Genomic DNA, 23,710 nt, shown 5'->3' on the forward strand with positions numbered 1-23,710 from the left:
TTTCAAAACAGGTCATTTCTGGAAAAAAAAATTCCCCCAAATTTGCTTGAGAAGATTTGTGACACTGTTGTGCTTAAAAATACAGACTTTTTTTACTAGAAAGATTTCCAAAAACTGTACAACGAAAGCCTTAATAAATCCTTAAGAAAGCCTTAATGTTTTTATATCACAACATTTCCAAAAAGTAAAATGTTGTCACTTTGTTGCTCTCTCTTGGTGAAAACAAAACATATTTTTAATCAGGACACTCTGGTCTGGGTCGAGTACTACAGAAGTAAACCGATTAAGTTTTTGTAGGGATATGTTTTGGAATAATCAGAGTTTAACAGTTATCGAGTTTGCAGCATTCATATCGATCAAATACTGGTATTAGGCAATCTGGGGGGGGGAGGGGGTACAGCGAGTTTGCACACCATTGGAAACAAGGTTGAGAGGAGGTCGTAATTGAATGATAAAAAAATACATATTCATTAACTATACTGTCCAAATCAAGACAAACAAAAAAACTCCACAGGACAGTAAAACTTAAATGAAATATTGTAAGACACAAAGAAACAGGAACAACCAATCCTTTGAGAGCACTATTTACAACTGATTTTATTGCAAAAAAACACAAACGATTACATGTACAATTACTATAAACGTGTACAAATGTATTAATTTGCGCTGTGGCTGCAATACAGGCCGGTAACCAGGGCTACCCCCCCACTTTCATAAGGACTCTATGAATCAGAAAATGAGTGCACTACAAAACTAAATCGAATCCCCAGCAGTGACACTTGTGTCTTTAAGCAAGACACTTAACAATGCTTCGTCCTTCGGATGGGACAAGAGGCCATGTGTTATGTAACACATGTAAAAGAACCCAGTGCACTTTTTGAAAAAAAATGGGTTCGCCCCGGTATTCCTGGTCCGTTCAGCAGCAAATTGCGCCACAGCACCTTTACATGGTGCTATCAGAATTAGGTTTCATAATTCAAATGAAGTCCCAGGAGCATCACTGGGTGACGCACATGTGCGCTATATAAAAAGCCACAGTTATTATCATCATTATTATTATTATTTATTTTATTTATATTATTCGACAGTTTACAGCACCAAACTGTAGTCCAACACACATTCTGTCATGTAAAAAGATGTCTTAGGATCATGGTATAAACATGAGTATACACGAATGCAGCATCACCACCGACATTCAAGTTGTCTTGAAGACAAGCAGGGTACAAAACATCGAGAACAAACCGGCTGTTTTATAAAGCCAACACTTCCTCAAAAGAGATTTATTACATCCTGCAAGTTTACTAATATTTATAGTTTATTCTTAGTGAACACATTGTTATCGTAAGAATATGTTGGTTTCATCATTGTCAACCAGTCTCCGTACATGCTTCTGCTTGATGTTAGCATCAACTCTAGGAAGATTCTCACGAACTCTTACAGCTCTCTGAAAAACAAATATAGTTAATTGATAAGATTAAAATTTGTAAAATTCTTAAATTTGGTTTAAACTAGACCAAATTTCATTAAGCTGATAGGCAGATAATACCGCTTGACAAATTTGTTTGCTAACAAAAATTGATTGGGGCACCAATCACAAAAATTTAAATGTAAAGTAATTTTGCCTGGTAAATGGTAACCTCTATTTCTATTTCTGCTTAGCAAGTGTTTTGTGCTTACAGGCTTTATAAAACTGGGCCCTGGTCACTTGTTACCGAGCACACTTGATGGTCTAGTGGTAAGACATTTGCTATAGAATGGTGGGGTTTTAGGTTCAAATCCCACCTTAGATGTATGTCTGTGGTGTTTGGGTTTTGTATTTGCAGGACTCGGGAAAGCACTGGGTATACGGTGCTTAGCACACACCAGTGCAATAAACACTAAATAGTATTCTTGAACTTTTTACACATTTTGAAACATTTGCATTGTGATTAAGGTAAACCTTTTAACAATCTACCCAACCACCTTTTTTGAATTCTTGGATTAGTTTACTGTAATTCTTTCAAGAAAACAGAAACAATTTGTAGTGTTTTAATGTCTCTGTATTTGATTATCAAATTAGATACAAAAGCTTTTCCTGAAGTGTTTCTAATGGGCCAATTTGATCATGCAGAAAAAGGTAGTTTCTAATAAAATTATAGTATCAACTGGATTTTACAGTACAATCCGCGGAAAAGTAAAAATAATCCAAGTTGTGGAAAATAAAAAATTCACCAAATTCAACATTTCTTTGACAATGACTTCTAAAGGTATATTTTACCTCAATGGCTTTCACCAAGTCCACATCCCACTTCTGCACAACGAAATTAGTCACATGTCCAATGCCACTGCTGTTCACTCGCCCTACCCTGCCCACTCTGTGGATGTAGTCTGACATGAAAGTCGGAAAGTCAAAGTTGATGACATGCCTTACCTGTTACAGATCGGTTATAGAATAAAAACATTTATGTTTTTTTTTTACAGTGAATTGGTAACCAGGTGGTGTTCGTAATCAAAAACTGGCCAGAGCGGGATTTGAAACAAAATTTGCGAGCAGGCGCCCTATCAACTGAGCTATCTAGCCCTATGTTGGTGGTCTCCCTATTGGGTCTGTATCTTTATTTGGGGATGCCAGTCAAGCCATACAATGATTAACTGTCATATAGGAAGGGATCACACCCAAGTTTATGATACAATCTCAGAAGCGGCAGCCAGGGGATCACCTTCAAAGGGGATGCAACTTTTTGTTTCAGATGTCATTCAAGTACGAAAGACAAGGCAAATTTACATGGCACATTTTAAATGATTTGGGGTTTAACAAAGAAAAATATACTAGAGCAAGATTTGAACCAACGACCTTCGGATTGACGTGCCTAATTAAAATTTGTATACTTCTATCTCAGAAATTAAATGAAGGGATTGACTTTTACCTGGATCATGTCCATGCCTCTTGAACCGATGTCCGTGCAAACCAAGACATTACTAACTCCTGTTTGGAAAGAACTTACTATCCCAACCCGTTCCTGAGGACAACAAAAATACAGTTCAATAATAATTCAACAAAATACAGTATTTCTACATAAAGCCAACCCTTACACAATACTTAAACACCATTAATTAATTGATAACAGGGGGAAGGAGACAAAAACTGCTACCGATGACTTACTGAAGAACAAACTGCATAGAAGGAGCAATTTAACACAAGAGCCATATTCAAAATTACTTACAAGGTACTTAATGCTTATGCACACACTAGTGGAGCTTCTTGTTCGTGTCTGTCGCTTTGAATGGTTTTGATTAAGCCTGGATGACTAGTGAAATTTACTACTCGATTAGTCATGCTTCAAATAGTTGGGACTTTGACACTAGTTGCAATAATTCCCAAGATGCATTGTGGTGCAATATAGTAAAGTTCATGCTAAAAGGATTGAAGGATTGTGTCACTGATGTCTGATTGTGTTTCGTAAGTAAATTATATTGTTGTGAATATTCATGAGTGAAAAATTTGGTTCACCGAGCAGGAAGTTGTGACTATTTTTGTAGTAGTCATATAACTGAGTAGTTGAAAAACGGTAGTCGCAACTCTAGACTAAGCAATCACTAGTCGCGACTTCGACACTAGTCGCACTGTTCGCCCATGCTTAATTTTGCTGAACTTCTGAGGAGGGGTTTCACAGAGTGGAATTCCAGGTGGCTAAAAGGGTTTTTATACCTTTTGTAGATCACGTTCTGGGCCAGAACATAAACCTTTGTAGATCACGTTCTGGGCCAGAACATAAACCTTTGTAGATCACGTTCTGGGCCAGAACATAAACCTTTGTAGATCACGTTCTGGGCCAGAACATAAACCTTTGTAGATCAGGTTCTGGGCCAGAACATAAACCTTTGTAGATCACGTTCTGGTCCAGAACATAAACCTTTGTAGATCACGTTCTGGGCCAGAACATAAACCTTTGTAGATCACGTTCTGGGCCAGAACATAAACCTTTGTAGATCACGTTCTGGGCCAGAACATAAACCTTTGTAGATCACGTTCTGGGCCAGAACATAAACCTTTGTAGATCACGTTCTGGGCCAGAACATAAACCTTTGTAGATCACGTTCTGGGCCAGAACATAAACCTTTGTAGATCACGTTCTGGGCCAGAACATAAACCTTTGTAGATCACGTTCTGGGCCAGAACATAAACCTTTTGTAGATCACGTTCTGGGCCAGAACATAAACCTTTGTAGATCACGTTCTGGGCCAGAACATAAACCTTTGTAGATCACGTTCTGGGCCAGAACATAAACCTTTGTAGATCACGTTCTGGGCCAGAACATAAACCTTTGTAGATCACGTTCTGGGCCAGAACATAAACCTTTGTAGATCACGTTCTGGGCCAGAACATAAACCTTTGTAGATCACGTTCTGGGCCAGAACATAAACCTTTGTAGATCACGTTCTGGGCCAGAACATAAACCTTTGTAGATCACGTTCTGGGCCAGAACATAAACCTTTGTAGATCACGTTCTGGGCCAGAACATAAACCTTTGTAGATCACGTTCTGGGCCAGAACATAAACCTTTGTAGATCACGTTCTGGGCCAGAACATAAACCTTTGTAGATCACGTTCTGGGCCAGAACATAAACCTTTGTAGATCACGTTCTGGGCCAGAACATAAACCTTTGTAGATCACGTTCTGGGCCAGAACATAAACCTTTGTAGATCACGTTCTGGGCCAGAACATAAACCTTTGTAGATCACGTTCTGGGCCAGAACATAAACCTTTGTAGATCACGTTCTGGGCCAGAACATAAACCTTTGTAGATCACGTTCTGGGCCAGAACATAAACCTTTGTAGATCACGTTCTGGGCCAGAACATAAACCTTTGTAGATCACGTTCTGGGCCAGAACATAAACCTTTGTAGATCACGTTCTGGGCCAGAACATAAACCTTTGTAGATCACGTTCTGGGCCAGAACATAAACCTTTGTAGATCACGTTCTGGGCCAGAACATAAACCTTTGTAGATCACGTTCTGGGCCAGAACATAAACCTTTGTAGATCACGTTCTGGGCCAGAACATAAACCTCCGCTCACTGTGAAGAAAGATGTCTCTTTTGTCATTTACCTGTAGAAGTTTAACCTTCATTAGTCGTAAAGCTTTTGAGAACAAATCAGGGAGCAATGTTTTCAGGAGAGTCAAAATCTGTTGTAAATGCTAAAATAATTATCATGGTTGTTTTACTAATTTCTAAAAAACTAGACCATCTCAGAAAGTAATATTTAAAGGGAAGCTTTCTACCATCATTATCTTTAAAGGCACTGGACACGTTTGGTCATTGTCAAAGACCAGTCTTCTCGCCTTGTGTATCTCAACATATGCACAAAATAACAAACCAGTGAAAACTTTAACTCAATATTGGTTGTCAAAGTTGAAAGACAATAATGGAAGAAAAAACACCCTTGCCACACAAAGCTGTATGTTTTCAGATGCTTGATTTCGAAACCTTAAAATCTAATGCTGAGGTCTCGAAATCAAATTCAAAAACTTAAGTGGAAAATTACTTCTTGTTTAAAAACTACATTAATTCAGAGGAAGCGGTTTCTCACAATGTTTTATACCACCAGCAGCTCTCCTTTGCTCATTACCAAGTTCTTTTATTGCTAACAATTAACTTGAGTATTTACCAATAGTGTCCAGTGCCTATCTTTAAACCTTGTTAAGTCTAATGTAAATCCATGGACGTTTGTGTTTTGTGTCGTCCAAAAGGACCCCAACCCTCTAATTCATGACAACATACCTCTGGATCCATATCACCATTCAACCTCAGTACTTTGATGTTACTCTCCTCAAGAAACCAGGCCAGCCAATTACATGTAGTGATCTCATTACAGAAGATCATGACAGGCACTCTCTGCTTGCAATCCCGAGTCACAATTCCTAAAATTGTTGCTGAAAGGAAAAAAAAACCATTCAGTATTTGTATACTTCACTTGAATGTCCTTTGGACCATCTCACAGATGTTTGGGATCAGTATGTTTTAACAACAAGGTACTTTTCTTTGTGTATACTTTTACATTAAAGAGTTTCCCCAAATGTTCTATGTTAACCCAATCAGTTAACCAACCTGCTTTGTCTTGAGAGTGTAACCGAATGAATTTTTGGTTGACATGCGGCATGATGCGATGAAGGTGAGGAGTTGCTATGATCTCCAGAGCTGTCTCCTGGAAAAAAAACATGAAATAATATTTTATAGGATTTGAAACTTTACATTGGGGAAGTATAACTAAGAAAAGTGATTGGTTCTGAAAAGAACCGGTGGGTTCTGAAAAGAACCAGAGGTTAATGACTCTGCATTCAGCATTTAAGAGAAACCTCTCGTTCTTTTCAGAAACAATCACCACTCAAAAGAGACATTCACATGGTGTCACCGCAAACCTCTTTATAGTTAAAGGCACGGGACACTATAGGTAATCTTTGAAACTAATGTTGCACAAAATTAAAAATTTAAGTGGTATGATATAAAATAGTGTTGTAATATCAGCCTTACCGGCAGAATCTCTTTCAGTGTGTTGGCAGCTTGTTTCGGCATTGTAGCACCAGTCAGGATCATTTGAGTCTCACGCAGTGGTTTCTGTTTAGAATGAGGCAAGGTGCTCACCTACCACATGAAACAAAGAATGAACAAATATTATAGTCATTGAAATCTTCAAAACCATCTCTGACCAATATGGGTAGTCACAGAGAGTTAAACTCTTTCAAGCTATGCCACTTGAAGGCACTGGACGCTTTTGGTAATTACTCAAAAAAATTGTTAGCATGAAAACTTACTTGGTAATGAGCAATGGAGAGCTGTTGAAAACATTGTGAGAAATAGCTCTCCCTAAAGTGTCGTAGTTTTTGAGATTACTTCTTTCTCAAATATTAAAGGACTTCAGGCCTGAAGCCTTTTATGACTTCAGGCCGAAAACCTGTTTTTATTTGAATAATGGTTGAAACATGCCAGGGGCAGTACTTTAATTGGGTTTTCGGTCCCTACCTGACTGTGTGAGTTTTCCATGGAATATTTCTCTAGGGTTTTCCTCCCACATCTAAAACTGAAACTTTCTTCCCTGTACTTGGCTTCACACCAGAGTTAATGAAATGAACGGAAACTGGGCGATCTTACTCACATGCATCCTCCCAAGGATATTGAGAGTACTCCTTGAGAAACTATCGTCCAACATCGTATCAGCTTCATCGATGACGATGTGAGTCACACCCTCAAGAGATACAAACTCTGCAGATATAAGAAAAAGATACATCAGGCATTGCTTGAAGGCACTGGACACTATTGGTAATTACTAATAATCGTTAGCATAAAAACTTACTTGGTAATGAGCAAAGGAGAGCTGCTGATAGTATAAAACCTTGTGAGAAACGACTCCCTCTGAAGTAATATAGTTTTTGAGAAAAAGGTAATTTCTTATTCGAGCCCTTTTTTAGGCATTTGAGAGCACACGAATTAGTTGAGCAACAAGACTGCTTTTTCTTTGAATATTTTTTTGCAACTTCAATGACCAATTGAGTCCCAACTTTCACAGATTTATTATCCGATGCATATGTTTGGATACACCGAGTGAGAATACTGGTCCTTGACAATTATCCAAGTTGTCCAGTGTTGCCACATACTTTCAAGAACTCGAGTTGGTACAGCATGCGCTTTACATTAGTGCCCTGGTCATTGGGCCAATAACATTTAAATTTTCTCAGCTCCCTGGAGAGTATGCAGCCATGAGCTCCCTAATGGCACTAGTGGCTTTTTCATACACAAAACCAACCCCTTCCCGTGCAGGTACCCACCCCTGGGTAAAGAGAAGCAATTATAGTAAAGCATCTTGCTTAAGGACACAAGTGTCATGACCGGGATTCGAACCCACACTTTGGTGACTTTGCACCAGAACTTGAATTTGATGCTCTTAACCACTCGGCCATGACATCCTACAAGAAGATGAACGGAGCCATAATGCCTCTTGCGAGGCAGGTTAGACCTACCCCGTCTGAGACAATTCAAGATGGGTCCAGGTGTACTGATGAGAATATCCACCGGTGAAAGGAAGGTATTCTTGAGTGTCTTGGTTACCTTCTGGCCATCTAGATGTCTTACATTTAGACTTGTATTTGCCAACAACGTCTTGGCAACAACCTGTGATGGATAACAAGAAGGACTGCGTTGTTAGTTTTTTTTCCATATACATATCTTAACTTTTGCCAACAACATCTTGGCAAAAACCTGTGATGGATGACAAGATGAACTTTGTTTTTTTTCTTTCTTTTCTTTCATGCACATACCTTAACTTTTTTTGTCGCTGCTCCCTTAAAGGATTTGGGTACTTTTTCAAAATGTCCACAGATTTACATTAAACTTACAGGGGTTGAAGATAATGATAGTGGAAAGCTTCCCTTCCAATATTACGATCTGAGGTTGTGTAGTTTTTGAGAAATGAGTAAAACAAGTAACAAATAATTTTTATCTCAGGAAGACGAAAATTATTTTAGCATGTAAAATCCCATTAACCAGTTATGATACTATACCAAAACCATAGCATAACTGGTTAATACATTTTTACATGCTAAAACTGAGATGAAAGTTATTTGTTTTACTCAATTCTCAAAAACTACAGCACCTCAGTAGGTAAAATTTCAAGGGAAGTTTTCTACTATCATAATCTTCAAACTGTGTAAGTTTAATGTAAATCTGTGGACATTGTGTTTTGTGTGAAGAAAAAGTACATAGACCCTTTGATGAAATCTCAAACAACCTCCCGTTTCAACCACTGTTCATGTCTTTTGAATTCATTGTAAAAAGAATACAGATATCAAATATTATAAACCACAAGGGAAACTGACTGGGTTAATTTCAAATGATTTGAGGTTGAACAAAGAAAAATCTACTAGAGTTGGACTCGAACCAAAGACCTCTGGATTAACATGCTGGCACTCTACCAACTGAGCTTTCTTTAGGGAGACCGCCAACATACGGCTAGAAAGCTGTTGAAAGAGTGCAGGCACATTCATCCAGAGGTCATTGGTTCGAGTCCCACTCTAGTCAAATTTTCTTTTATCAACCCTAAGTCAAGAAGAAAACAGAAAGTCAATAAATTTTTCAAATGGTTTAAAGTTATTCTCAGCTGGTTCACAGAATCATATACATGTACGAACCTTGGTTTGTTCGGCAAGTTCCCACGCTGGCACTAATACCAAACATCTCGGTCGCCCGGCTTTTGCAACTGTACCATTTTTTGTTGTGTCCAACAGCAACAGATGTATGATGGGTAATAAGTATGTCATGGTTTTGCCGCTACCTGTTTCAGCCGCACATAAAACATTTCTCCCTTGTAGAATGGACGGAATGGCAGCAGCCTGTAAAGTCAAGGGAATGGAACATTGCATCACAGAAAAAAAACACCGCATTTTAATATGAGCAAATAGCATTAGCTGTTGCAAACTGGTTACCGGTATCTACCAAAAGGACCCATGGTATTACCATTTCCAAAAAGCATTAAAATGGCCTGACGTTTTGACCCTAACAGAGTCTACCTCAAAGGCTAAAATATGATGAAAGCTGAGTGTACATGTAACTTTGTGTTTGATCTCTGGTCATTTGCAGTACTATTTTTTCCCAGAAGCACAGAATCACACAAAACCAAGGATTGCTGAGGAGAAATAGACAAAGGGAAACAGCTTCTTACTTGAATTCTTGTCGGTGATGAAACCTCCATCGACTGAAGCGTTTCTAATAGGGTCTTATTCAGCGTCAGACTCTCAAAATCAACTGGTTTACTGGAGCCATCCTCACTGTCCTGCACTGATGGATTCTGTATCAACAATCAAGATGTTAACAATTTTACCAGCCATTTAAATGGACGAAAAAGGGAAAAAGTTACGCTTACACCTTTGGTAATTGTCAAAGACCAGTATTTGTTTCTTAGCGTATCCCAACATTATATGCATAAAATAACAATTCTGTAAAAATGTTTGACTCAATTGGTCATCAAATTTGTAAGAGAATAATAACACACACGCTTGTTGGTATTAAAGTCACCTGGAAGTGGTATTTTTTCAAAATAAAGCTTTTGTCACTAATATATGTGTTTTGATGAGTTGAATGTGAATAAACAGTTAACTAAGGTTTTAAAAAATCAGTTCTTATGTTATTTACAAATTTAAGAGTAAACCCCGACCCGAGAGGGCGCTGTTCGAGGCAGACTTTGCCTGTAATGCGTAGAGTAAACACAATTGCAAAGTACATTCGGACCAAGTCGTGAGTTTGTACGTTAAAAAAAAAAAAAAAAATGTTTTTTTTCCGACAATGCCGACCAGGTGTATTGCTGCTGAATGCAGAAAAACACTTTTTGAAATGTACCAACTCACGACTTGGACGTACATGTACTTTGCACGTGTGTTTACTATACGCATTGCAGGCATAGTCTGCCTTGAATGACGTCACAAAAGGGGTAGGCGGAGTCAGCCCCCAAACAACTTTATATAGTTTTTAAACATATAAATCGTGACAAACAATTACTAAAAAAAATGTTTTATTGTTCGTAAGCAAATCTGTGTTCTTGAATAAAAATAAATAAAATAAAGAGCAGTTCATGTACTTAGATATACAGCGTCCCACCAAAAGTTAACTTACCCCTCTGTAGGCAAGGATAGTAAAATGATCCCCACACGACCCTTTGTGTTTCCAACCATCGCTAGCGAGCTTTGGAGGTTTAAATTTATCATAAGTCTGATTCTGATAGTAGTTAAACTCCTTCCTCTTGGCGGAGATTAATTCTTTCCCTGGACGAGCATTGAAGACTCGTCCTCGCCACTTGATGGCACCCCTGGATTTCTTGATGGTCTCTAGTTTGGTGATGATTCCCTTGGGGACCTGGATTATGTTTGGTCTTTGAGTTACGGAACTCTGGATGTCAACAAAGGAAGACAACAGTTGTTTTACTTGTTTGTTACACAGGTACTTCAAGTTATTTCTTTTCAATAGGGATTGGGGAGAACCTGACAATGTCAGCATAACCTCATTTTATAGTTTTGAATTTGATGATCAACCATTAGTCTCAACTGTCCAGGGTGCTTTAATATAAGACAGGGTGCTTTATGAGTTAGTTGCGGTAACGTAATCCTCCTGCCGACGGCGAAGCAGGAGGGTTACATTATCGCAACTATTTAGGAATATGATTTATGAGACCTATAAATCGGATCCTTTTATATTAGCACCATGTGTTACAGGGCAGGTAGCCCTGGTAGGACGTCAGTCAGTGCACAGGGCAGGGTGCTGTACTTACTTCTCTAAACATCAGTGCGACTTGCACATCACATTTGTATTTCTTTTTGTATGCAATTTACCGGGGGAGGGGGAGGAGTCCAACCTGGCTGGGTAAGAGGAGGTTTATAAACTTTATATTAGTTACTTTTTTAGTGTTATTAATTATGAATTTATAAATAAAATTATAAAATATGAACATTTCACTTCTTGTTTCAGTCTTTTAACCCTAGTTTCACAATCAACACCATTCGCACACTTTATTAAGGATGCGAAGTAAAACACACAAACATCACTGTCACAGTTGAGTGATACTGATATATATAAGAACATCATAACAAAGACAAAAGGATAAGAAGGACAAGTTCGTTGTTGTTGCCAATGTATGTTGAAGCACAGAACCCACACTTTGTGATAAATTGTGATTACACCCAATCTGTTAAAAAAAATATGATTTGGAAAATGTCATTCACACACCTTACCCAATTGCCTTATTAATTTTTACTTGTATGAAGTCCGCGGCCGTCGGGAGGAGGGTTACGTTATCGCAACTAAATGTATCGTATGAGGTCCTGTTTTCGAGGTGTCCCTAATATCGTGGCAAATCTTTTACCTCTCTGTCATGTCTGTGCGTGATGTAAACAGTCCCAAGATAAAAATTGTGTGGTTTTATTCACCAAGTAAAGAGTCTCCTCTTCTTTGACCAAAGAAACTTAGAAACACGTAAGGCTCCACTGGTCATTTGCACTTGTAAATGCAAAAAGTTTGGTATTTTAGGCATTTCTACAAGGTACACAAATATGTCATAATGTTGAGGCCATATAAAAATATTTGCCCACCGAAAAAGTTTCATCAAACGCTATTTCAATTCACAATTCATGATGATCAAAATCATGTGACTGAATGTTTTGCTGAGCATTATCGAAAAAAAAATACCGAGGCTTAAAGAAGCCTGTGCCTTATATCATTTTCTAATATTTTTGGAGATTTTTATTTTGTAACCCTCGTATCAATACTATTATTTATATTAAAATTTAAACATCAGCTTGTTGATTCAATTATCACTGTTTATTTATACGCTTTATTATAAATATTAAGAAAAAAAATAGAAAAAAAATAAATAGAAATCAGATTTTGAAGCCAGTAATTATTCACACTTTTTATATTTTTTTTATTTTTTAAAATTTTTTGCAAGTTACCATGGTAATTTTAAAAATTTAATAAAAAAATATTTTGAATAAAATGAAGGCAACTGCTGGCTATACAGTCATACACAGAGTCTCAAAGAACACTTGTAGTCACTGCAGATGGTTCTTCCATGTATGGCTTCACCGGGAAACCATACTTTCTCGTTTGCCGTGAAAACAGGAAAAACTCAAAACAGATGGGGCCAGTTGAAGTCATCCAAGATCGGTGTGTGGTGTGAACATTTCAATGTCCATCAAGTTTTAATACATGTTTGCACACTTCGTATTAACAAATGAAGACAATTAGGGCATCGGTTGATATGGCATCATTATTTTTTTCCAATTCAAAGAAAAAGGCATAATAGCGTGATAACTGGTTAGTAGAGGATATGTTGGAAATAGATTTTTGAATGGTTTCAATCAAAGTGTACTCACCAAGTGCACCTGAGCTGAAAAAACTCTTATCGCATCCCGGATAAGGAGTATGTTGGATTTTTGCAGCATTTTTACGAGTCAATCACCGATATTCCAATAACGTGTTCTGATTGTTACAACATGTTTCTGTTCATGGAGGCCGCCATGTTTAAAGGAGATTTTGCCTAACCGACCATTACATATAGAGGGCGCCGTCTCGCCCAAGCATTAATGATTTTTACACAGTGGCTAGGCTTGCGATTATTATTCCCTGAGGTTAAACAAAACTTAAGTTTGCAGGAGTCGATCTGTTTTGTAACAATGACGAGCCAAGAATTGTAGTTAATTTTGTCAAATTCTGTTCAAAATTTGGTAGATTAGCCGTATAGAAAAATTGTTGCTATTCAGTTGGCTAATTATATAATCACCCCCAAGAAACTTGGTGGCACGCCAAAATAATTGCTATTATGTTAAATTTGCATTGGGGATAAAGAATATCAAATAATTGCTCTTTCCAAATCGACTTGCTACCAGTTTTATTTTAAAGTATCTGTTTAATCCCGAAGCCAATACCGACAGGACAAAGCCTTAAGCCAAATTATATCATGTCTCCTCAAAAGTTGAAGCACAGAACCCACACTTTGTGATAAATTGTGATTACACCCAATCTGTTAAAAAAATATGATTTGGAAAATGTCATTCACACACCTTACCCAATTGCCTTATTAATTGTTACTTGTATGAAGTCCAGTGTTTATTTTGTGACATAAATTGAGAAACGTGGCCATAATTGAGGAATTCGATTCAATGCATTAGGTTAAATCAGATGGGAAAACATTGCACACCATGAAATACAAATAATGCCAACTATTAACTATAAAACAATTACTGAGTAAATCGTGACGTATTAAAGGCACTCGACACTATAGGGCAATTTTGTTAACTACTCAAAATAATTGTTATCATAACCGTACTTGGTAACGAGCAACGGCGCAATGGCGAGCTGTAATTGATAGCATTAACGGCCCCTTCTGATGTAACGTAGTTTTTGAGAAAGCGGTAATCTCTTAATTAATATAAGTGTTTGAATTAAAACAAAAGACTTCAAGCCTGAAGCCTTTTTAGGCATCTGAAAGCACATGTTTTTTCTTTCAATATAATTCTCTTGCAACTTCGATGACCAGTTGAGTCAAAATTTTGTTAGGTTATGCATAATTATGTTTCGATACAGCAAGTGAGAATAGTTAACTGTTTCTTGTAAGTCACAGAACCTCCGAGGTGCATCCTCATTCGTTAGGACTCCTTCCCATTCTCTTTGCTTAACGGTAATATAGGTTTTTCCTGATTGAATACTGGTATATTGCCCAAGTGTCCAAGTAACCAGGACAACATCTGGTAATTATTACTTTTTTGAAATTGTATAGTCATCGGTTTGACATTATCAATCGAGTCTTTTATACCTGGCCACTCGACACTATCACTGACAAAACACTCTTTGACTAAAATGCCATACAACTGATTATTTACCTACCCTCCAAACAACAAAGATCAACCATGTCGTGACCAATCAAAGGAATGAGATAAAAATCTGACTACAATCACTTTAATAAGTTATGTATTTCAAAGCTCTTATCTTGTCCGGTTGATATCATTTTAAAGTCGCATGATATTACGGTACACTTCATTGATAGCTTTGGTTAAAGGACGAACAGTGGTCGAAATAACTATTTACACCCCTTTTGCTACTAGCCGCATCTACACAATGATGAAGGCATTGTGCTATGTGTTGTTGATGCTCACGTGGATCTTTTCTGGCCTGGCTCAAGATGGTGAGAAGTATAGCTTGTTCGAAGCAATTTTGTTTGACATTTCAGTTATTGAAGGACGAGAGTGATATTAATATGTTTGCTAAAAATTATCAGCGTTGAACTTTGTAACTCAGTTGGAACATTCATTTGCGTGACTATTAGTGGTTCTCGTGACTTTAGTGACGATGGGTTTACATTCACACTCGTCTCTGGAACCCATTACCACCATCCATTAGGTCATGCATCAGCATATCAACATTTAAAGGCAGTGGACACTATTGGTAATTGTCAAAGACTAGTCTTCACAGTTGATGTATCTCAACATGTGCATAAAATAACTAACCTGTGAAAATTTGAGCTCAATCGGTCATCAAAGTTGTGAGATAATAATGAAAGAAGAAAACACCCTTGTCACACAAAGTTGTGTGCGTTTAGATGGTTGATTTCGAGACCTCAAGTTCTAAATCTGAGGTCTCGAAATCAAATTCGTGGAAAATTACTTCTTTCTCGAAAACTATGGCACTTCAGAGGGAGCCGTTTCTCACAATGTTTTATACCATCAACCTCTCCCCATTACTCGCCACCAAGAAAGGTTTTATGCTAATAAATATTTTGAGTAATAACCAATAGTGTCCACTGCCTTTAAGCAGCAGCTAAAAACTCATCTGATGGGGTTGCTTTTAATTGTATAGTTCCTTCGGTTTTGTTGTATTGAGTATTAAATGACTTTTTTTACAAACCATCCAGCCATACGTCGCTATTCCCACTACAACATGAGTCCCTCCCACCTTTCATTTACAACATGGAACAACAATTTCATTAGCAATTATACTATATATTTTCGAAAAGTAGGTCTCTAAAACTATAGGCCTAAAGGCAGTGGACACAATTGGTAACTACTCAAAATAATTTTTAGCATAAAACCTTACTTGGTATATAACGAGTAATGAGGAGAGGTTGATAGATTAAAACATTAGGAGAAACGGCTTCCTCTGAAGTGACGTAGTTTTTGAGAAAGAAGTAATTTTCCACGAATTTGACTTCGAGACCTCAGAATTAGATTTTGAGGTCTCGAAATCAAGCACCTGAAAGCACACACCTTCGTGTGACAAGGGTGTTTTTTCTTTCATAGTTATCTCGCAACTTCGACGACCAATTGAGCTCAAATTTTCACAGGTTTGTTATATGCACAGGTCCTGATGTTGCGTTACACCAAGTGAGAAGAATGGTCTTTGACAATTACCAATACTTTCCAGTGTCTTAAGCACCTGCACTTTAAACTTCCGGGTCAGACCGTGAGGTCAGAATAAAGCCAGGGACGGACCTGAATCAGTGTCAAAATGACAACAAAATAGTTCAAGCTGACGCAGTATCCGATTTAAAAAATGGCTTTGGTTTTTGGATCAATCCAACTGTTTCAACCATTCCAGCTAGAAATGCTCATAACATATAAAAACTAAGTGAAAATATCAGTTCAAAAGGTGGTCACGTTTTAAAAATAAATTCGCAGAAAATCTGGTGCAGTATATGTCAAGCTAGGAAGAATAATCCGTAATTGGAATACACAATCTGAGAAACGTATCTAACAGCTAGAAAAGTTCCTCAGATAATTTTGGGGATAAATAAAATAATAGATAAATTTGTCCATAATCACATTGACTTATTAGTGAAACGATTCTGAAAATGCTCTATAGGCCAGGGGTGGATTTCACAAAGAATTAGGACTAGTCTTATCACGAGTTAGGACTAGTTACTCGTCCTAACTTATGACTATCCATGCAATTTGTATATCTCCTAGGACTATTCCCAAGTTAGGACTAGTCCTAACGTTTTGTGAAACCGAACCCAGGTCTACTACCGACAGCTGCTTTACTGCCAACCAAGTCCGATTTAATTGTCATTACAAATTAAAGAGTGGATACCAAACGTGTACCTTCGCTTTAACTACTTTTATCCCCCAAAAAATAAAAAACATGTATGTTTGTCTTTATCAGATTTTGAGGAGTGCCCTGAAACTGAAAGACCATCTGTATGGATTGGTAAGTTTTGTTTTGACATATTTTAGGTGTGGTATTAAAGAGCGACGTTTAATTTGAGAAAAGTATGTGGTACATATAAAAAAAAACATAGGTCTATATTATCGCTGGCTTTGAGGGGTATACATTTTGACAATGAATGAAGGTAAAAAAAGCGTGTGACATTTTAAATTTAACCCCCAACAAATTGTTAAATTTTCAGACAATGCTCCTGATTGTCAAGCCAACTCAACCTACTGCGATCATTTTGGTTTGGATTACATGTGCACAAACAACATAACAGACGACACCAACGCGTGCTTTGGAGGAACCAAAGTGATGTGCCTTTACCCACCCACCACGCCCCTAGCAGCACCCCTGCCGGCCACCACCCTAAAAGTGATCGCCTACAACGTTTGGGAGCTGAAATATCTAGTCTCGCAGATCGGGCAGAGAGAGCGAACCTGCCGCATCCCTCATGAACTCTTCAAACAACAACCTGATGTGGACGTGATCGTCTTCGAAGAGATGTTTATGGGTGGCTGTATCGTGAACGTCAACAACTCCCTGACTGCTCGTGATATCCTCACAGACTACGGGTTTGTCCACTACACACGGACCGTTGGGGACACCGAGGCGCTCCTACCCTCGTCACGAGCAGCTGTACTCGCAAAGCGTAACACCACGGCGGATAACGGCGGTGTTTTCATCACCTCACGATGGCCCATCATCAAGGAAGAGCAAATGGTATATGAAAACTTTGACAAGACCACTTCTGATGCCCTGGCTGCCAAAGGCGTGATGTATGCCCGCATTCAAAAAACTGTCGATGGATCAAGCAAAACTTTTAACATCTTTGGCACCCACATGCAGGCAACCGAGAAACCGGACTCCCCAGGAGTTCGAGTTCTTCAAGCTCAAGAGATGCATAACTTCATGGAGCAAATGATGATCCCTGCTGATGAACCGGTGCTCTATGCAGGCGATCTGAACGGGGACTTGATTGGTAAACCAGAAAACGCCTTAGCAATTATCGCTGCTCTGAACTCGTCTATGCTAGAACGTATAGGACCGATTACAGTCACCTACGATAAAGAAGACAATGACAACCTCGACCCCATCATAGACAGCCAAAGCCAGTTCTTGGACTATGTCCTTACCAGCAATGCACACGAGCAGCCCTCTAAGGCAACTCTCGAGATCATTCGCCCCAAGAGTGACGAAGCCTTCACGGTGTGCAGAAAATGGCGCTTCTTAAAATTCTTCCAGTATCCTCATTCGAAAGACTGTGGAGTGACCAAAAGGGTGACGGACCTGTCTGACCATTACCCAGTAGTGGCCATCCTGGATTATTCGAAGGATGACGTCACGTTCAGCATGTCTACATCTTCAGGAAATGACGTCACGGGTGGCACAAATGAAGTCCCGTCGTCTGCAACCATAACTATTTTTGCCGCACTTTTGATGATTGCACTGCATGTGTTTAATTAATTACCATTTTTACATTGATTACATAGTAGAGTATGTATTGTTTGCAGATTCTTAACATTTAACTTGACCCAGGTATACAACGTACATCGAGTATTTTCGAGTACATCATGTATAATATTAGTTTTCTAGGGGAAGGCTGTTATTTCCAACGTTTCGACTAGTGTGCTTTAGATGATACAGTTCTGCCTAATATGCTTAGGGAGATTAGATGGGGCCAATGGAAAACTTTTGAACGCTAGGTGGCGGCAAATTTAGAATTTGAGGCCTCAAATGTAGAATTTGAGGTCTCGAAATCAACCATCTAAACGCACACAACTTCGTGTGACAAGGGTGTTTTCTTGTTTCATTATCTCGCATTATTTTGATGACCGATTGAGCTCAAATTTTCACAGGTTAGTTATTTTATACATATGTTGAGATACACCAACTGTGAAGGCTAGTCTTTGACAATTACCAATAGTGTCCACTGCCTTTAAGCAGCCCCCCGTGGCTTAACTGTTTTGCAGTGTTTTGTCGTTCAGATTCGAAGCTTGACATACTTCATAAAAGTGGTCCATAAGGTTCAATCCATTCCAATAATTTGTTGTATCATCATTTATCATGCAAATCACCTTATATCGTCTAATGTGATGACGAAACTCCGTGCAATCTTCTACTACATCTTTGTCATGCGTCTGGAGCTGGTTATACATTGTCATAAATATTCTAATCACAAAAATTAAGTATCCTTGTACACTAGTTTATGGGTTATTCAAACGTATTTTGTTTTGTTTTTTACTTCAAGACCTGGTCACTATTGTTAATTGTCAAAGACCAGTTCTCACTTGCTGTATCTCAACATATGCATAACATAACAAACCTGTGAAAATTTGAGCTCAATCGGTCGGTGAAGTTGCGAGATAATAATGAAAGAAAACACACCTTTGTCACACGAAAATGTGTGCTTTCAGATGCTTGATTTCGAGACCTCAAACTCTAAATCTGAGGTCTCAAAAACAAATTCGTGGAAAAATACTTCTTTCTCGAAAACTACTCCACTTCAATGTTTTATACTATCAACCTCTCCCCATTACTTGTTACCAAATGAGGTTTTATGATAATAACTATTTTGAGTAGTTACCCAATAGTGTCACTGTCCACTGCCTTTTACAAGGCAGAACAAGAAACGGTCAAATTACTTTAAAACATAGTTATTTCGGTAGGTTTATTAAAATCTTATAATTATCATATTCAATTCCTAACTCTGGAAAGTTGCATTAGACCCAATTAAAAACAAACAAATAATCACTTGTCCAAGTTTGTCTCAATAAAACTGTTGAACACATTAAAAGAAACCAAATATTGCAAACCATTAGGGAAACAGATTTGGTTAATTGTAAATGGTTTGGGGTTGAACAGAGAAAAGTTATTAGAGTGGGATTCGAACCACAACCTCCGGATTAACGTGCCGACGCTCCACCAACTGAGCTATCAAGCCCTATCTTGGCGGTCTCCCTATTCTGTCATTATCTCTGTTCAAGGATGCCAATGAAAAGCAACATAGCCGTTGACTACTGTGTAGCCATAGATCACACTCAATTTACGATACAACCTGGGAATATTGGTTTGGTTAATTGGGGGGGGGGGGGGCCCAAGGCAACTGGGCAAACCTCATCAAGAATCTTGTCAGCAACTCTGAACAAAACTCACTTTATCTCATTCCCACATGCTGGTTTATGGAATTGACTAATCTTTTGAGTCATGCACTATCATGTGTAATTATTGAGTAATCGCACAAATAACTATACAAAACCTGAAAAGGTCATTAACAGTTCCATTTTTAAGAGGGCAAGGCCATTATCATTTGGCAAATGGTACTTCAAAGTCTATGGAAACTTTGGCAGGGGGCACCAAGGCCGAGACCAGGAGCAACAGAGGCCTCCGTGGCCTTTATGTCTTTTCAAGCCTGTTGATGAGCCAGCTAGATGCAAGAAGGCACTTAAGCAGATCTTACCCTCGAAGGCTATGAGTCTACTTGGTTATTGTTCGCAGGTAACTATGGTGTAATAGATCATCACGACGATCCAGTTTCAGATCCTGTGTCGGTGTCAGTCAAAATGCCCCATTGCCTGTAGTCATTGGGTCTGGCATCTTTTATCTGTCCCATCTCAGCTGTCCGATAGAAGACTGTGAGAAGATCAGACAGTTACAATAAGCTTAGTCAATCACTAAGAAAGTCATTAGCTAACAGGCCTGTATGATTCGTTTTTGAAAGGGCAAGGGCACCAAAACATTTTCTCCTTGGTAAAGGGCAACCTATGAGGAAATCGTAAATTTCTACTGGAGCATTTCAAGGCAATGAAAATTCAAATTAGTTGAATTAAATTTATTTATTTTATCACAGTTTACAAGTAAAAGCAAAATTGTTTTCCCTGTGTGTACTAAAAACATTCAAATTCAATACTGATTACATAACAAGAGGGCATGAAGGCAATCACCTTTGTTACCTCCATGAAGTATCAGGCCTAAAGCTGACCTTGTGGCTGAAAACTCATTTTTGTGTTTTTCTTTTCCCTCCATAACATGGACAGCACTGAAAATGTTATCATACAGCACTGCAATGCAAACCTAAAATATCACAACGATTTAACATATTACTCACGTTCCAGCACGTATGGATGGGTTTCATGCATGTGTCTTCTGTATTCTGCAGAAAATTATAAAAAGACATAATTCATGTTAAACATAGTCTTTTGAAATGAACAAACTGTATTACCCAAAAAATACTAAGAGCACAGAGTCCCACTGTGATAGTACCATGCAGGTTTGGATATGCTGGCTTTGAGTGATAGTGTTCAGGCACACTTGTTTATCCAGGTTGTCTTAGTATGAAATCCTAATATTTACCTTGGTTGATATTCATTTTGTGCCACACATAGTAAGCACCTCCAAAGCAGACTACTTCAGCAGCAATTAAATACTTTGACAAGCGCCACACCACTGCACTTCCAAACATTGTTATCACAAAATAGATGGGCAACCAACTTCTCAAATCTGCAGATCTTGAAACAAAATAAATACACTTTCATGTAAGTGCAGCAAGTTGAAGTATAAAAACAGTTATCACATTAATTTACTATATAGTAGTAACTGCTACTCTGCTAGTGACCTTAGCATAATTTGAGGCAAACAAACAAAGTAAGTCATTGTCAGTCTTTTTCTCAAAGTCAATTGAGGTGAATGAGCAAGTGTCAGTCACTCACTGAATGTCAGCCTACCACCCAATTATTTGTGTGTCGCCGTGGTCCAATGGATGGTTAGACTGGGGGATGGACGGCTCTGTATAAAACAAACGAAACTAGTCTGTGATCTTATCTAACAACAGTGATGTCGTCCAGCAAATTTGTGTAGCAAAACAATTGCGGATTAGAGTGAACTTATTTTTGTACACTGCAATGGTGACAGTGATGAGACCGATGTTACACTGTAAGTGTAATGGTGACAGTGATGAGACCGATGTTAAAAGCGGAGCCATTAACAGCCACCAGGGCTAGGCTAGGTCCACAGTAGACACAGTAACTGGGGCGCTGTACTCCTTTTTTCGAATTTTGACATTATCGGCTAGTATGACAGAAAATGTCAAAATTTCGAAAAAAGGAATACAGCGCCCCAGTTACTGGGTCTACTACATAGTACGTAGTACTCCCAACGCACCCTTCCCCAGGCTACATGCCCTATCGTATCTTCTATCTACTCTACTCTAGCCTACTTAAAAAAAAAATTCTACGACTACGAGAACAGGCCAAACTAGGTTCTAGAGTTAAAACCAGACATTGAAAAGATGAATGGAGGAAGCAAATAAGACAATAGTTTATAAAGACTTACTCTATTACGAACTAACTTATTTTTACTAAAGTAAATAGCCGATTAGTCCGGCCAGAATGAGTAACCTTCTTGATGAAAATTTCATGTTTTGACTGCTCATCGTATAATAGTCAGGTCACCACAAACGTAAAGCAGGCAAACGTGCACAAATGAGCTTGGAGACCAGGTAACCGGCTAAATTAGAGCGACCTCTCTAGGTCATCTAGAGCCATTCCTTGCCTGGGCCGGTGTCGCATGCAAAAGTCCTGTATGCATACATGTACTATCCGGAGGACATTATTGCATATGCAATAATGTCCGCCGTACGGTTTTGCATATGCAATCGTGTCCGCCCGGACGCTGCTGTCCCGGACACTTTTGCATATGCAGTTGTGTCCGCCCCCGTGCAAAACCGTCCTTGCAGTAAATAAAACGCCCTTGATCAACGGAACGCGTTCGCCATTTTTTTACAAGCTAAGTGCATGTCATGAATGACATGGGAAATGTTCGGCCGTTGGGTATTCGCTGCAATAATAAAATACGTGAATATTCATGCTGCATATTAAAGGTTCACTGCATGCACGCTCGCTTACGGTTTTTGCATAGCCCGGACACGATTGCATAATGCAAAAGTGTCCGGAGCGGATAGTACTATTGCACATGCGGACACAAATGCATCTGACACCGGCCCCTGTCTTCAGATGTTCAAGCTATTACTAGCGCCATCGACAGAAGTTTTAAGGAAATAAGAAATAAATTTAGAAAACATTGAGAAAAAAAAACACCGAGTAAAGTAGTTTCTGTTCGGGTGGCCGACTAGAGTCAAACTTAACCACAGTCGATCTAAATGTCAGCCGAGTGCTTTGGTGGTTTGACTTTTGCTTGCTGTTCAACTTGAAGACGTCTTATTGTCAGCTCTGCCACAATACACACGCCAAACCCCTCTAATTTTTGAAGTATTTTTGATGTTTATAATACCATGATCAAGAGGCAAACCACAGCCAACGCCCTTCGCGAGATGGAGCTTGAGAAGGGAACTATAATTGTGTTATAAAAAATATAATAATATTATGCGGAAATTTGTTTCAACCTAAATACCAACCAAAAGGTGGAATAAAAAATGATCGCAAATTGCCTGACATTTAGGCCCTATAAAGAAGAGTCTTTTTCGAAGGCTCTGCAGCCTATAGGGTCAAAACGGCAGGCCACCAACTCAGAATTCAAATCACTTCTTACACTACACACACGTCGCCGCTCGCCATGAAGTGCGGAGTGGAGCGGGGGTGGGGCACTTCACCGGGGTCTCTGACCTGACCACAGTTTGCTGACCACTTCTTAACCCCCCCCTAGATTTTATCATCGAGCTGGGCCCAATTTCCTTGATGCCGTAAGCAGAAAAAAAGTTAGACCCCCTCGTTTGTTGGCTCCATTGTTGTGCAACTGTAGCTTCTTTTCAGTCAAGTAAGCAACATGGCCGATTGAAAGAGATTAAATTCCCGAAGGACACACGATTTTAAAAATAAAACGTAATGGGGTAAACAAATTTTTTTTGAAGATGTGTTGACAATTCCTCTATAGATGTTATTTTGGAATCTAATACTTATAGTGGGCATAATGATTTAAATGATAATGTTGGCTCGGCGCCTTAAAGAAGACCTCGGGTTCCGGTTTAGGGTTAGA

The 23,710-nt window shown here is 38.7% G+C and overlaps 3 protein-coding genes across 4 annotated transcripts; 1 reads left to right on the forward strand and 2 right to left on the reverse strand.

Moving 5' to 3' along the window:
- Positions 1-629: 629 nt before the first annotated feature.
- LOC139951031 (probable ATP-dependent RNA helicase DDX28) lies at positions 630-13,031 on the reverse strand. Its single transcript, XM_071949880.1, has 12 exons — positions 12,895-13,031; positions 10,643-10,915; positions 9,696-9,821; positions 9,166-9,366; positions 7,999-8,149; positions 7,137-7,243; positions 6,515-6,625; positions 6,092-6,188; positions 5,765-5,916; positions 2,907-2,999; positions 2,258-2,410; positions 630-1,444 (listed from the first exon to the last, which is right to left on the reverse strand). Exons 1-12 carry the CDS (start codon positions 12,961-12,963, stop codon positions 1,337-1,339), a joined length of 1,641 nt encoding a protein of 546 aa, XP_071805981.1. The 5' UTR covers positions 12,964-13,031; the 3' UTR covers positions 630-1,336.
- A 140-nt stretch (positions 13,032-13,171) lies between these two features.
- LOC139951117 (sphingomyelinase C-like) lies at positions 13,172-19,836 on the forward strand. The gene is made up of 3 exons (XM_071949998.1): positions 13,172-14,702; positions 16,676-16,720; positions 16,920-19,836. Exons 1-3 carry the CDS (start codon positions 14,537-14,539, stop codon positions 18,185-18,187), a joined length of 1,479 nt encoding a protein of 492 aa, XP_071806099.1. The 5' UTR covers positions 13,172-14,536; the 3' UTR covers positions 18,188-19,836.
- Positions 18,222-22,164, reverse strand: LOC139951239 (protein CEBPZOS-like). 2 transcript variants are annotated; one of them, XM_071950138.1, is made up of 4 exons: positions 22,068-22,131; positions 21,074-21,228; positions 20,829-20,873; positions 18,222-20,353 (listed from the first exon to the last, which is right to left on the reverse strand). In XM_071950138.1, exons 2-4 carry the CDS (start codon positions 21,180-21,182, stop codon positions 20,241-20,243), a joined length of 267 nt encoding a protein of 88 aa, XP_071806239.1. In that variant the 5' UTR covers positions 21,183-21,228; positions 22,068-22,131; the 3' UTR covers positions 18,222-20,240. The 2 variants fall into 2 exon arrangements, with proteins under 2 accessions (XP_071806239.1, XP_071806158.1); XM_071950057.1 differs by having other exon boundaries at positions 19,062-20,353; positions 22,052-22,164.
- Between the last annotated feature and the right edge of the window lie 1,546 nt (positions 22,165-23,710).

Source organism: Asterias amurensis, chromosome 1 (assembly GCF_032118995.1).
Source record: "Asterias amurensis chromosome 1, ASM3211899v1".
Taxonomy (NCBI): Eukaryota; Metazoa; Echinodermata; class Asteroidea; order Forcipulatida; family Asteriidae; genus Asterias; species Asterias amurensis.

Coding starts and splice junctions, on each gene's coding strand:
- LOC139951117 (XM_071949998.1), top strand. CDS start 14,537: ATGATATTACGGTACACTTCATTGATAGCTTTGGTTAAAGGACGAACA. Junction 14,703..16,675: donor TTCTGGCCTGGCTCAAGATG/GTGAGAAGTATA, acceptor TGTCTTTATCAG/ATTTTGAGGAGTGCCCTGAA. Junction 16,721..16,919: donor AAGACCATCTGTATGGATTG/GTAAGTTTTGTT, acceptor TTAAATTTTCAG/ACAATGCTCCTGATTGTCAA.
- LOC139951031 (XM_071949880.1), bottom strand. CDS start 12,963: ATGCTGCAAAAATCCAACATACTCCTTATCCGGGATGCGATAAGAGTT. Junction 8,150..9,165: donor AACTTGCCGAACAAACCAAG/GTTCGTACATGT, acceptor TATCCATCACAG/GTTGTTGCCAAGACGTTGTT. Junction 5,917..6,091: donor ACACTCTCAAGACAAAGCAG/GTTGGTTAACTG, acceptor TTTTCCTTTCAG/CAACAATTTTAGGAATTGTG.
- LOC139951239 (XM_071950138.1), bottom strand. CDS start 21,182: ATGTTTGGAAGTGCAGTGGTGTGGCGCTTGTCAAAGTATTTAATTGCT. Junction 20,874..21,073: donor CAAAATGAATATCAACCAAG/GTAAATATTAGG, acceptor AATTTTCTGCAG/AATACAGAAGACACATGCAT. Junction 20,354..20,828: donor CCATCCATACGTGCTGGAAC/GTGAGTAATATG, acceptor ATCTTCTCACAG/TCTTCTATCGGACAGCTGAG.